The sequence below is a fragment of the Clinocottus analis genome, unplaced genomic scaffold, assembly GCF_023055335.1.
Source record: "Clinocottus analis isolate CAN_PGR_092001 unplaced genomic scaffold, fCliAna1.0.p SCAF_4, whole genome shotgun sequence".
Classification (NCBI taxonomy): domain Eukaryota; kingdom Metazoa; phylum Chordata; class Actinopteri; order Perciformes; family Cottidae; genus Clinocottus; species Clinocottus analis.
Window position 1 is genome coordinate 16,826,159 of NW_027176153.1, and position 13,741 is coordinate 16,839,899.

The window sequence follows — 13,741 nt, forward strand, 5'->3', positions numbered from 1 at the left end:
CTCCTCCTGCTGGACGGGGAGGGCAGTTATGAGTTCAACTTAATAGTACAGACTGAGGAGAATGAATGCGTAATTGAACTATGCAACACGATTGAGTAGTCTCACTATTATTCAACTTACCACATGGGGATTCTTCCAAACAAACAGCAACTACACACTCTTTCCCACACAAAATAAGCTGTGTGGGGACATCCCAGTTACTGATATCCATCCATGTTGAGATGTTCCCCTTTCCACTGGTAGTTTCATGTTCAGGAATCTTGTCTGCTCTGAAGCCATTTTCTCAAATTAAGCTTCTTCTTGTTTCGGGTTCAGAAGTCAAATGACCATCTGACAATGTGCCCCATTGTGACAGCGCGCTCCATACGCATCAAAGAGGTGATTAACCAGTTTAGGGCTGTGGGGACAATACTGCTCTTTACAGGGAAGACAGTGCAGCCACTCAGCACTGGGCCGCTGACTGGGAGCCACAGTACGGCTTCCTCATGCAGCAGCTGACAACATGAAACCAAAATAACTGCACATAAAGGGACATATAGGGTGCATGGTGTGCATCCAAGAAGTTTAGATCACAAATATTTGTTTGTTAAAGTTGAAGTTGCTTTTTTAGAATCAATTCAGGCACAAACATAGTCAACTTGGAATACTAAAGGTAAAAAGTACATTCCTTTAAATGTTATTCAGCTTTATCTTAGCTATCTGGGCTATATGTGTTTGAATAAAAGAATAAAAACAATCTATATTCCGCCTCAATCAAACGGGATTTAGTCGTTTGGATACGCAGAGCAACAATTCAGGCAGCAGCTCGTTAAAAAAAAAAGCGGACCAGCCTCTGATTGGTGAATCTATCAGGCTCTTGGCCAATCACGTGTCTCTCTCTGGGAGGGGAAGCCCGGCGTCAAAATGAACTGCCACTTGTTCGTTGTTGTTGTTAGTTTTGCAATTGGCGCGATTTCTCTGTTCTTATTACTAATGTTGAGTGTGAAGTCTTCCAGGAGGAGCTGCATTTCTCCTTCACTTTGACTATTTGTTTTCTTTCTTCAATCAGAGACTGAGCGCGGGACCTTACAAGTTATTTATATTTGTATCCTTACTACATAGCCTTGGCTCCTGCTGGACTACCTGCACCTGTGTGATATGATCATATCTCACTAAACAGATTTGCCATCAACATGATCAAGTGGGGAGTCATAATACTGTTTGTGACATTATCATGGCTACAAGCAGCAGCATCCCAAACCCACGAAGGTAAGGGGATTTTATTTTATATATATATATATATATATATATATATATATATATATATATATATATATATATATATATATATATATATATATATATATATATATATATATATACATACATACATACATACATACCTATTTTTGTTAGGATGTAATACAATCTGATAGAATAAAGTAATTTACATGGATGCCATCTGGACTTGTCAGAGGTTAAGGGCCTACATTTAATACACTTTTAAACCTCATCTCTTCTTTCCCTTGTCTCAAACCACACAATAGGGGCTGTCCTCCTTGAGGGCTTTTTGTTGTTATTACTGGGCTCTAATCAAGGCACTTAATGCAGCACGACATCGCCACTTTATATTCCGCTAGTGATGGCTGGCAGCAACCCTGGTGGAAACAAAATTTCTTACATGGCAATGGTCCCAGTTGTAAAAAGCTACTCAGAACAATTGGTCCTGTTCATGTTGATACATGCAAGCTGCAGATGATTGTTTTGTTTTGCTGAAAATCACAAATCTTCTTCTCAAAAGAAGATTTAGCTGAGTGTTGTGCATGTTTTGTTTTTTTTTAATCCAAGATAAGCTGAGCGTTCCACTTCTGCTCTATGTTTTCTTAAGAGACCTATGACGAAATTACTAAGTGCACAAAGATATAGGATACGCTACAGTCCTCTGTCAATGTGTCGTTTTCCAGAAGAAAACACACGCAACAAGCCTAAAAGGTTGTTTATGGAGATGGTCAACTTCACTTGAGTGCAGCTGGAAAATTCTGGTTTATAGCTCTGCATGTTCCCAATAAAAACACGAATAATAAGTTGTGCTGACAGCTGCAGGTGTTTAGTCTTTGCACATAAAGCGCCAGCTCCACAGTTTTTTGTTGATGAGTAGGAGATAGTGTGCAATCCTCCTCACATTTATGATATTTCCCTTCCCTCTGCCAGAAAGTCCTACTCACACAAGGCCCATTGTCTGTTGATATGATCTCAGCAACGCAGACCCCTCAGACACTCACATACATACGCACGGACACACACACACACACACACACACACACACACACACACACACACAGAAGCACTGTCTGTCACTGCATCACTCTTCAGTCACTGGGACACACTGTCCACATTTATAGATTTGTCACAATGAGGAACTTTGTCTGAGAAAAGCCCCTCTCCCTCAACCTCCACTGGATCAGCCCCGGGCCACAGACTGCTCCATGCACCAGGGTTACAGCCCGCATGTGTTACTCTGCTTCCCAGCAAACTCTCCAGCCAAAACAGCAGCACATGCACTATCAAGAAGCCCAAGCCATACATGCTGCACAATATATCCCTCGCACTTAAAAGGCCACCCTTTGTGTGCTTTCACAGGACACGAGTGTCTTTGCATATTTTAGCTTTGCCAATCATTTTCAACTGCTTTTTATTGTTTATGTCATTTGTGCCATTCCAAGCTGCCATCGATTTCCATACATTTCTGTACAGTATCAAAATAAACCAGCGGACAGCAACTTGAGTTGCGCAATGCATCATGATAACACTGACAAACATGATTGGGACTTGATGTTCACTGTGGTGGATTACACAACTCAAACAAGTTTGGAGAGTCTGCTAATTTCTCTTCAAGCGTTAGAGAAATGAACAGAAACCAAACACCAAAATTCATCAAAAAACACAAGGGAATAGTTTGTTAATTATTTAAATGTGATGTTAAGCAAAGGGAATATAACCACTTACATCACCTAAAATAGTTATAGTGATTAACCAGAGGTTCTCTTCGGGTGACCCTAAATCACCATTTAAACTATAGAGTACTCTCTCCTCTGTTTGTCAGTCGTGTGTCCCGGTACGCAGAACGGACTGAGCTCCACAGGTTCTCAGGAGATCCAGTACAACCTGATTAAAGACCGGTATGACGGCTGTGAGATCATCATGGGAAACCTGGAGATCACTCAGATTGAGAGTTGCTGGGACTTCTCCTTCCTCAAGGTAAAAAATCACCTCCTTTCTCTCTGTCTTGTCTTTCAACCGATTTCTAAGTACAAGCTGTTGAAGTGTGCTTCCCTCTTTTTTCCCCTCCAGGAAATCCGCGAGGTGACTGGCTATGTCCTCATTGCCATGAACCACTTTCAGGAGATTCCTCTGGGGCAACTGCGGGTCATCAGAGGAAGCAGCCTTTATGAGAGACGCTTTGCTCTCTCTGTGTTCTTCAACTACCCCAAGGACGGCTCCAACGGCCTGCGGCAGCTGGGCCTCGCCAATCTGACAGGTAAGGAGGGTTAACCCAGAACACACAAGATTTATACATGGAAGTGTGAACTGTGCTTTTAAGATTTTGAGGCTGAAACAAAAATGCAGATTGTGCCTTGCTGTTGTTCTATATACACTAATTTAAGTTTTGTCCAAAGAAACAGAGAAACAAAGATGTTGACAGTTACTCTTTGAAAGAATGGCCGGACAAAGTATTGGAACAATTAGGGAAAATCCTGTTCCCCATTTGTCCTCACAGTCAGCTAATCTTCATGTCTTCTTAAGTGGTATAAAAACTATTTATAGGACTCAGATGAAGTGCTAGATGTCAAGGATTTGGGGAATGGAAAAAGGTCTCGGAGGCCTTTTTCTAGGCTAAGTCTAATTGACTGGGATTGAGTCCAATTATGTAATATCAACCCCTATTAAAAAAGTATTCATTAGGTCATTTAGTTTTAGGTCCTTTATTGCCTGTACATCTTCCCTTCTACCCGCTGGTATACTTGTTTTATACGTATTTCACCCAGTACGTACAAAGTATTTACATGGTAATTTGTGGGCTGCAATCTAAAGTGTGAAAGGACATCCTGCCTGCACTCTCTCTGCAACATTTATCTCCATTTCTTCACAGAGATTCTGGAGGGAGGAGTGCAAATTATCAACAACAAGTACCTGAGTTATGCCCCCTGGATCTTCTGGCGAGACATCATCAGGGACAATGGTGCTCCAATTGACATCCAGTACAATGGAGAGCGAGGTCGGTGTTGGGTTTGTCCTATTTCACATACTCCCAAATTATCTCTAGATACTCTCTCTTACAAGTGCTGCCTCTCTTTCCTTCTGTCAGGCCCATGCCACACATCTTGTGGAGATTACTGCTGGGGCCCAAATGAGGACCAATGTCAGATCTGTGAGTGCCCAATTGTTCTGCTTCTCTGGTTTTCTGTTTCTGTTTTATCTCTCTCTCTCTCCTCCTCCTTCTTTCTCCCCACTGACTGTCTCTCTTCATAGATAGAAATACACAACAAAGACAGACACACATATGCACATTGGTGACCTCCGTTCAACTCGTCTCTCTTGTGTGTCTCAGTGACTAAGACGGTGTGCGCCCCACAGTGTAATGGCCGCTGTTTTGGGACGAGCCCCAGGGACTGCTGTCACATAGAATGTGCAGCGGGATGTAAAGGCCCTCTGGATGTGGATTGTTTTGTAAGTACTCCATCTTTGACATCATGAAGACAAAGGCAGTCTTTGCAAACATTTTACAGTAGGTTTTTCATTCTTTAGTAACAAAGGAAGCTAAAGAATAAATGTTTTCAAACTATTTTGCCTGCATTTGCTTCCAGAATTGATTCTATTGTAAGATACATGTACATGAATGACAATGGTTTTTACTTTTGATTCCATTCACATCTTTCATGCAGCTATTGTTGTTTGTTACAGTAGTCTGGTCTGTGTGTCCCTGCAGACTCTTGAAATGTGCTTCCTAACATCCAGCCCATTTTATTTTTTGTGGTGCGAGAAGAGTTAATGCAGTTGTACACGTGAACTGTTTACTAAACTCTATTTTCAATATTGATATTTTGATATTTGAAGCAGCTCCCAAACAGAAACAAGTTGATATTATTGTTTTTCTATCAATATAATTTGCAAGTACAATAATTTAGCCAGACATTTTAGAAGCTAATTCTAAGCTAATCATCAGCTTTTAGTATGCTTACAACTATAATGCTAACATGCTGATGTTTAGCAGGTATATCAGACTAACACATTAACATATGCTAACAAGCACTAAACACAACGTACATCTGAGGCTGATGGGAAAATCCAAAATGACAAGTACAACATTTTATTGGATGAAAAGTCAGAAAATCTTTTCCTTTTTGTGTGTGTGCGTGTGTGTGTGTGTGTGTGTAGGCATGTCGTCATTTCAACGACTCTGGGGCCTGTGTGCCCCAGTGTCCTCAGACTTTGATCTATAACAAGCAGACGTTTCAAATGGACACCAACCCTAATGCCAAGTATCAGTACGGATCCATCTGTGTCTCCCAGTGTCCCAGTGAGTGGCCTGTGCTTGTTTGTGTGTTTGTATCCTCAACATGTTGTCTTTCTGTGTAATGCAGAAAATACTTTAACTAGCTTTCCTGGTATTTATATGCCTATTTTATAATGTTCTTTTTTTTTTTTGGTCTTGCTCTTGTAGCCAATTTTGTGGTGGACGACAGCTCTTGTGTGAGCGTTTGTCCACCAGACAAGATGGAGGTGGAGAGAGATGGCCAGAAGCAGTGTGACCTCTGCAGTGGACTCTGCCCAAAAGGTTGGCACGATATATATATATATATATATAAATACACTTTCCACTTCTTACATTAAGCATATTTGTCAGTCATCAAAGCTTAAGATGGCGCTCGGTCCTTCCTGTAGTGTGTGAAGGCACTGGCGCTGAGCATAGACAGACGGTGGACTCCAGCAACATCGACAGCTTCATCAACTGCACCAAGATCCAGGGCAGCCTTCACTTCCTGGTCACAGGGATTCTTGGGTAAATGGTCTAACCTGCCTGAAGGATCACTGCGTGCAGCTATGTACAGGCAGCTTGTTCATATTGAGTGTTTTTCTTCTTCACAGAGATGACTTTAAAAACATCCCGCCCCTGGATGCCAAAAAGCTGGAAGTGTTTCGCACCGTCAGAGAAATAACAGGTTTGTATAAAAGTTGTTGGTGCTCATCATGGATCACAGTACTTGATAGTTTTACCTGTTATAGCAGACTTAACTTCAGAAAAGCAAATAATACTTTTAGGTTTATTCAAACTACACTGGTAGGTTTAAAATAAATTCTGGTGACACTTGTTTTTAATTAATTGTAAGTATAATGTCATATTTCTTCCGTACAGCTCAGTATTCTTGCCGAAGTTACTTTCAGTCACTTGGTACAAGAGTTGGTTAAAATAAATACAGGAAAGAGAAATAAGTCATGACAGCAGAGTTGCTGTTGTTGCTGTTGTCGACACCTATCACCTTTGCAGTCTTTGTGTTTAAATGTTTTCACTGCGTTTGATTGCCAGATATCCTAAACATCCAGTCGTGGCCCCAAGAACTGAGTGACCTGTCTGTTTTTTCAAGTCTCACAACCATTCAAGGGAGGTCTCTCTACAAGTAAGGCTCGTTTACACATTAATGTAATGTTACTAACATCATGACGGTTCTAATTCTTGTTCTTACTCATATCTACTTGTATAACATGTTGTATAACTTACATCCATACCTTATATATATATATATATATATATATATATATATATATATATATATATATATATATATACATATATATATATATATATATATATATATATATATATATATATATATATATATATATATATATATATATATATATATATATATATATATTATAGCTAACTTATATGTTTTTTCCCCCTTTTTTTCTTTCTGTGTGTGTCCCCTCTGTCCTTCCAACCAAAGGCATTTTTCTCTGATGGTGATGCACATCCACACTCTTACCTCACTGGGCCTGCGCTCTCTCCGGGAGATCAGTGCTGGCAGTGCGTACATCAGTCAGAACGCCAACCTCTGTTACCACCACACAGTAAACTGGCCGCAGCTGTTCAGGGGCCGCAGAGTTCGAGTCAACAACTTCAACAACAACAGGCCGCTGGCAGAGTGCGGTGAGACGAGAATAATCTATAAAAAGTCTATAATCCAAATGAAATATTTGATCTTTACTTATTCTTTTAGCTGAACAAACTATTCAATATACTTTTATCAATGTCTATATTGATAATCAGTACATTATTGTCATCAGTTTGCTGATGTTTATGTCACATTTGTGTGTGTGTGTGTGTGTGTGTGTGTGTGTGTGTGTGTGTGTGTGTGTGTGTGTGTGTGTGTGTGTGTGCAGTTGCAGAGGGCCATGTGTGTGACCCGCTGTGTTCAGATGCAGGTTGCTGGGGCTCGGGGCCCGACCAGTGTCTCTCCTGTAGGAACTACAGGCGAGACGGCACATGTGTGGGGAGCTGTAGTTTCCACACCGGGTCAGTATACAATTGTGTGTTGAAATTCTTACTGGTGTTGTTTTTGTGTTGGATGTATTGATTTGCTCTGACCATGTATGTATCCGAATATTGTTTCCACAGAGCTCCACGGGAATTTGCAGGCTCTGATGGCGAGTGTGTTGCCTGTCATCCAGAGTGCAGACCTCAGAGTGGGACGTCCAGCTGTACTGGACTGGTAATCATGTTCCTTTATAGTACACTGTGGACCAATGTCTTTGTAGGAATTTCCACTTGCATTTGGGTAATTATCCAATAATAATGTTTTTCATTCATACCTTTACTACATTAAAAGGGCATAATTCCCTCTGTGAATGGATGTGTCCCCCTCACAAACCTATTCTTTAACCTACTTTTTTTAATAGTCTTCCCATCTCTGAATCCAAGCCCAAAAACCTTTATACAGAAATATGAATGATGTCTAGACATGAGCTAATATTTGCCCTTCATGATAAAAACAAATGTCAATGATGACTATCTAAATGATATTGGGAAAAGAAAATGCTATTTGTGTCTTTTAAACAACTTCATTCCGTTGATGCTTTTCTGACATAATAGCTCTCTTTTGTCTATACATTTTGTATTGACTCTCTGCCACTTCCTGCCCATTATATTTAAAATCATGTGTACTAGCCTATGGTCTCCTCTTAATTAGTTATACTTGGTTGACTGCAGGTTTCAATGCCTCCCCATAGAGTTATACATAATTATGATGTGTCTCAACTTCTCCCACATGTATCTTTTCTTTGTTAGGGTGCAGACAAGTGCATGGCATGCGCCAACCTTCGAGATGGGCCTTACTGCATGTCCTCTTGTCCCACTGGGGTAACTGATGGACAGAGAGGTCTGATTTTCAAATACCCCAACAGGGAAGGTCACTGTGAGCCATGTCACCAAAACTGCACACAGGGGTGAGACTGGACCCAAATGATCTGTGTGTCCAGCAGTGAATGTGTAACAGATCTCAAATCAATGATGTGTTTCGCTGTTACAGATGCTCAGGCCCAGGACTAAATGATTGTTTGGAGGCGGCGAGACTGGGAGTTAGCAGGTGAGTGTTTCCCTCTGCTGGGGAATATGGAACACTACACTGCAGTGTGTGTGATCCATCCACAACACAACACAATTGAGTAATTGAGACCAATTCACTTCACACACTGCACACCTGGACCCCTCATTTTATTTTGAGATGCATCAAGATTCTGAAATTTAAACTACAACTGGACATATAAGTATAACAAAACATTTTTCATAGAAAATAGTTCTAATAGTTCTTTAACCAATCATGTAAAATTATATGATTTCTATTTGCACATCATTTGAGTGCTGCCAGCTAGTGTGTTCATCTAACATTTCCTATCATTATTATTGTGAAGTCAGGTAATACTTGCTAAACGTGAGACTATAACAAAGGATTTTACCTTCTTTTTTTTTTGTTTCACGCAATATTTCTTTCCAAAGCACTTTTGGGCTTTTGCTCGTGTGAATCTGACGTCTTCACCTCTTCACCTTGAATCCCCACATTAGCGTCTCTCTCTGCTTCCCTCTGCAGTGGTCAGATCACAGGCATCGCTTTAGGTTTACCGGCTGGCTTCATATTATGCCTGGTGTTGTTTTTCCTGGGCGTGCTGTACCACCGAGGCTTGGCCATCCGCCGCAAGAGAGCCATGAGGAGGTATCTGGAGAGCGGTGAGGTGAGACTTCAGAGACCAACTGCACAACCTGCAGTTGCTTTGACTGCTACATGCATTTGTTTTAAGAGAGGGGGGGAAAAAAAACAAGATTTTGTTTTTGGGCAGAGCTTTGAGCCACTTGGTCCCGGAGAGAAAGGTACCAAGGTTCATGCCCGCATCCTGAGGCCTTCAGAGCTGAAGAAAATCAAAGCCCTCGGCTTGGGAATTTTTGGCACAGTGCACAAGGTATTTACTGACCTCTTTGTCTTTGTGCACATCCACTGATAATCCACTAATTTATGAGCCATTCAAATTTTAAAAGACAGATTTGTGTAAACGCTGATGTGCGTTTAATTGTGTTCAAGGGTGTTTGGACTCCGGAGGGGGAGACTGTGAAGATCCCTGTGGCCATTAAAACCATCCAGGATAGTTCAGGCCGACAGACCTTCACTGAGATCACTGACGTGAGAATCAAAGCGTCTCGCTCTACTAAAAGAAGTTATAGCATTAAAGAAATATAAATCAACGTCACATATGTAGAACATTTCATACAAAATGCAACGTGTCATATCACAGTCAGAAAAGTGAACGGTGTGTTTGCTCTCTGTGCAGCATATGCTGTCCATGGGCAGCCTGGACCATCCCTACATCGTTAGGCTGCTGGGCATCTGTCCAGGTCCCAGTCTTCAACTGGTTACCCAGCTGAGTTCTCAAGGCTCTTTACTGGAGCATATCAGGCATCACAAGAACAGTCTGGACCCCCAGCGCCTGCTCAACTGGTGTGTGCAGATTGCTAAAGTAAGTGCGACATGAGACTCCAGACTCATTCACTTTTTTTTGAGCGACCACATGATTTGGATATAGAGTATTTACTGTAAGCATGTTTGTGTCTCAGGGCATGTACTACCTGGAGGAGCACTGCATGGTCCACAGGAACCTGGCTGCCCGCAACGTCCTGCTGAAGAACGACTATCAGGTCCAGATTTCTGACTACAGTGTAGCAGACCTCCTTTATCCCGACGACAAGAAATACATCTACACTGACACCAAGGTTGTTATGACTTATTTAATAATTCACAGTTGAGAGGTTTTCACTGTCTCCTCCAGTGATGGAAACAAAACGATCTGGATGACATGTTTGAAATTTGTCCCTTAATCCAGACACCCATAAAATGGATGGCACTGGAAAGCATCTTGTTTCGAAGATACACTCATCAAAGTGACGTTTGGAGTTATGGTAAGAGGCTTGAGTGAGTGTTGCATGATATGTTGTACAAAATAAAAAATTAACTTTCCTCTTGAAAGCTGGCAAGCAGCATTCAAATGTGGCGTCTCTCTTCCCGGACAGGGGTGACAGTGTGGGAGATGATGTCATTCGGGGCGGAGCCGTATGCCTCCGTGCCGCCTCAGGAGGTGCCGAGTCTGCTGGAAAAGGGTGAACGCCTGTCACAGCCCCACATCTGCACTATAGACGTCTACATGGTCATGGTTAAATGTGAGTATGATGAACCATCACAAGCGGTATGCACAAACACAAAGTCATGATCTGACATGTTTTACGTCTCCTTTGTAGGCTGGATGATTGATGAAAATATAAGGCCGACCTTCAAAGAGCTGGCCAGTGACTTTACTCGCATGGCAAGAGACCCACCAAGATATCTTGTCATCAAGGTGAGGCTATATCATCATCATTTATCCTAAAGCTAAGTCCACTGTCCGTTCACTTAGAAGCTAAACCCTTTATGCTTCTATGTATTTATGTAGTCGGAAGGAGGGGAAGCTGCCTCAGTCGAAATCCATCGAAGAGAATCAGAGCGAGGGCTTCTGCAGGAAGATTTGGAAGACCAAGACGAGGAAGGACTGGAAGATGGTTTGACCACTCCTCCTCTCCAACACTCTCCATCTTGGAGTCTGTCTCGTTCACGGATTAATTCTTACAGGGTCAGGAAAAACACCTTTGATTTTAAACTCTTTGGTGACCATTGTGACGAGATCAGAGGCAAAGGAAACAAGCACATAACACTTTTTCTTCCCTGATGTGTAGAGTGGTGCCTCTCAGGCTGGACCCATTGGGTACCTGCCGATGAACCCCAGCCCTGTAGACAGTATCCGCCAGGTGATACAGACTCACAAATTCTCACAAATGCATGTAAACACATTCCTACAATTGCACAGGTGATACAGTTTATAGTATTAGAATAGTATCAGACTCTAAATAGCTTCTCTTTAATCAGCATTATTACTAGACGTCCCCAATAGCCATATAAAAACCAATATTTTAACCCTGCAGTGCCAGTGGGTCATTGCCACAAAGTGAGACAAATTAAAATGTGTCATTCTGGTCCCACTGGCCTCTTTTAAAATAGGATTAAATTATATAAGCTGCTGCATCAGTTCATGGCTTTGTTTTTCTGTCTCAGCTGTGGCTTCAGAGGTCTCGACTGAGCTCGGTGCGGACTCTGCCCGAGAGGTCAGAGTTCAGGGGGAGTGTCAGAGAGGCAGAGCTGCATGAGGAGGGTTCACGGACTGGGAGTCTTCACAGGGCCAGGTTTGGTTCTGAGAGGGGTACTCCTCCTATGTCCATTAGCGGACAAAGGAAGCTCTCAACAGCATCAAGTCCATCCTCATATAAAGTGTGGACTGCAGAGGAAGAAGAGGTGGACCACTTTGGCTACGTCCTGGCTGGGTCACGTGTTACTCCACAGAGAGGTAAACTACCAACAGTCTGATGGGAGCATGCTGATTTTTTCTCATTATTTACATGACTGTTTTATAAGTGATAGGTAACCATACATAAACATTACCCCCTTTAATCTTCTTCCTTCTTCACATTCTGTCTTGGTACTCAGTCTGCAGTGTCTCTCATTCTGGGCGAAGAAACTCAAGACTCAAGAATAATCTATCTCTTGTGGTGAACAATCCCACCCAGGAATATGAAATCATGAGCAAAGAGTCTGGTGCTCCTCTTTGCTCGACCAACAGCGTCTCATCACAGGCAGATGCCATCTCAGTGGCAGTTTGTTGTAAAAGCTCACCGTTACCCTCACCAACCCTTATGGCTCGTTTACCTGGACAGGAAATGACAGATGTGGAAACTCTGAAACCAATCGCAGCTGTGAGGATCAAGCAAGAAGATGAGGATTGTGAAGGAGGAGTTGAAGAACAAAGAGACTCAGAAGAAAAACATCAGCTCGGTGGTGACTGTGATAGTGGGATCAGAGCTGTGGATGACCAAGGAGGGGCAGCTCATGGGATAGGCAGGTATGAATACATGGATATCAGACGATCCAACTCTATAGAGGGAGAGGATCCGGCAAGGGAGAGATGTGTGATTCAAACATCTTCAGAGAGTGCGGCAAAGACGGAGGACGCAGACCAAATAGTGGATGTGTTAAAAAAAGAGCTGGAGGAGGAAGAAGAGAAGTATCAAGTCACAAATAAACAACCTGCACTTCAGGGGAATGTGAGTGGTATGGTCATGCCTAGGACAGATGTGCTCACAGCAGGGGGTGAAATGGTGGAGGAGTATGAGGAGATGACCAGATTTGGAGTGGTGCCCAGTGGGTGGGAGCAGGCAGACTACCAGAACCTCCCATTGAAGGGGAGGGCTGTTTCTGAGGATATGGGCAGTGACAGGTGTGCAGGGATTGGGGGATACATCAAGGTGTTTGCTGGCATTGGGGAGCCTAGCAGCAACTCATCATTTGATAACCCAGACTACTGGCATAGCAGACTGTTCCTCAAGCCAGATGCTGTTCGCACCTAATCATGTGGATTGGGACGCAGACATAGTACCGGGTATGTTAGTACTTGTCATAAATGTGGGTTGTTTTATGAAGTTTTCCAGCTTTTTATTCATTGAGCTGCAGCAACAAACAAACTTTGAAAAATAAAAGAGATCTGAAAAAAAAGTATATGATTGCTTCATTGTCATGTGACAATGAGGGGAACATTTTAGTCGAAAATTCTTTTTGTACAATTTATTATAATGTGATTTTTTATATGAATGAATAAAATTGGACTATTTTGTCATTGTGTCATTAATTTGGGGTTTTTTTGTGTTTTTTTTTATCAAAGTTGAAATTGATATATATATATATATAAAGTTGTCTTTGCACATCACCTTGTATGAACCATACTTAATACGGTAGGAACAGCAGGAAATGAGACGGAGACATATAAACCATAAAGTCCATAATAAGAGATGAATCGGTGACGTGACGCACTTGGGCGCGATTTGGTCCGAGGTCAATCAAAGATGATTAGAGAAGTGACACAGTAACATCTACGTGTTTCCGTTTTTGTTCAACTTCAGTTGTGGCGTGGGCTAACGGCTTTACCACAACCTAGTGTGTATTAGTGAGGAGGATTTAACAAGCCCTTTTGAAATGTCGTGAAGTAAAAGATGCACTTATCACAACACAGTAATTCGAAATATATGACTAGCCTGCTTATTATTTTCAAATATTTCTCATTTGTATTAATTCTATTTTGT

At 41.9% G+C, this 13,741-nt stretch overlaps 1 protein-coding gene across 1 annotated transcript; it reads left to right on the plus strand.

The window, feature by feature from the left end:
* The first annotated feature begins 936 nt into the window (after nucleotides 1-936).
* erbb3b (erb-b2 receptor tyrosine kinase 3b) lies at nucleotides 937-13,241 on the plus strand. Its single transcript, XM_068598470.1, has 28 exons — nucleotides 937-1,248; nucleotides 3,083-3,237; nucleotides 3,331-3,517; nucleotides 4,130-4,255; nucleotides 4,346-4,408; nucleotides 4,589-4,707; nucleotides 5,416-5,557; nucleotides 5,702-5,815; nucleotides 5,923-6,040; nucleotides 6,127-6,200; nucleotides 6,566-6,656; nucleotides 6,987-7,189; nucleotides 7,423-7,555; nucleotides 7,658-7,751; nucleotides 8,327-8,484; nucleotides 8,568-8,624; nucleotides 9,126-9,267; nucleotides 9,373-9,492; nucleotides 9,612-9,710; nucleotides 9,859-10,044; nucleotides 10,142-10,297; nucleotides 10,408-10,483; nucleotides 10,595-10,741; nucleotides 10,820-10,917; nucleotides 11,011-11,187; nucleotides 11,291-11,362; nucleotides 11,667-11,955; nucleotides 12,096-13,241. Exons 1-28 carry the CDS (start codon nucleotides 1,173-1,175, stop codon nucleotides 13,010-13,012), a joined length of 4,389 nt encoding a protein of 1,462 aa, XP_068454571.1. The 5' UTR covers nucleotides 937-1,172; the 3' UTR covers nucleotides 13,013-13,241.
* The last annotated feature ends 500 nt before the right edge of the window (nucleotides 13,242-13,741 follow it).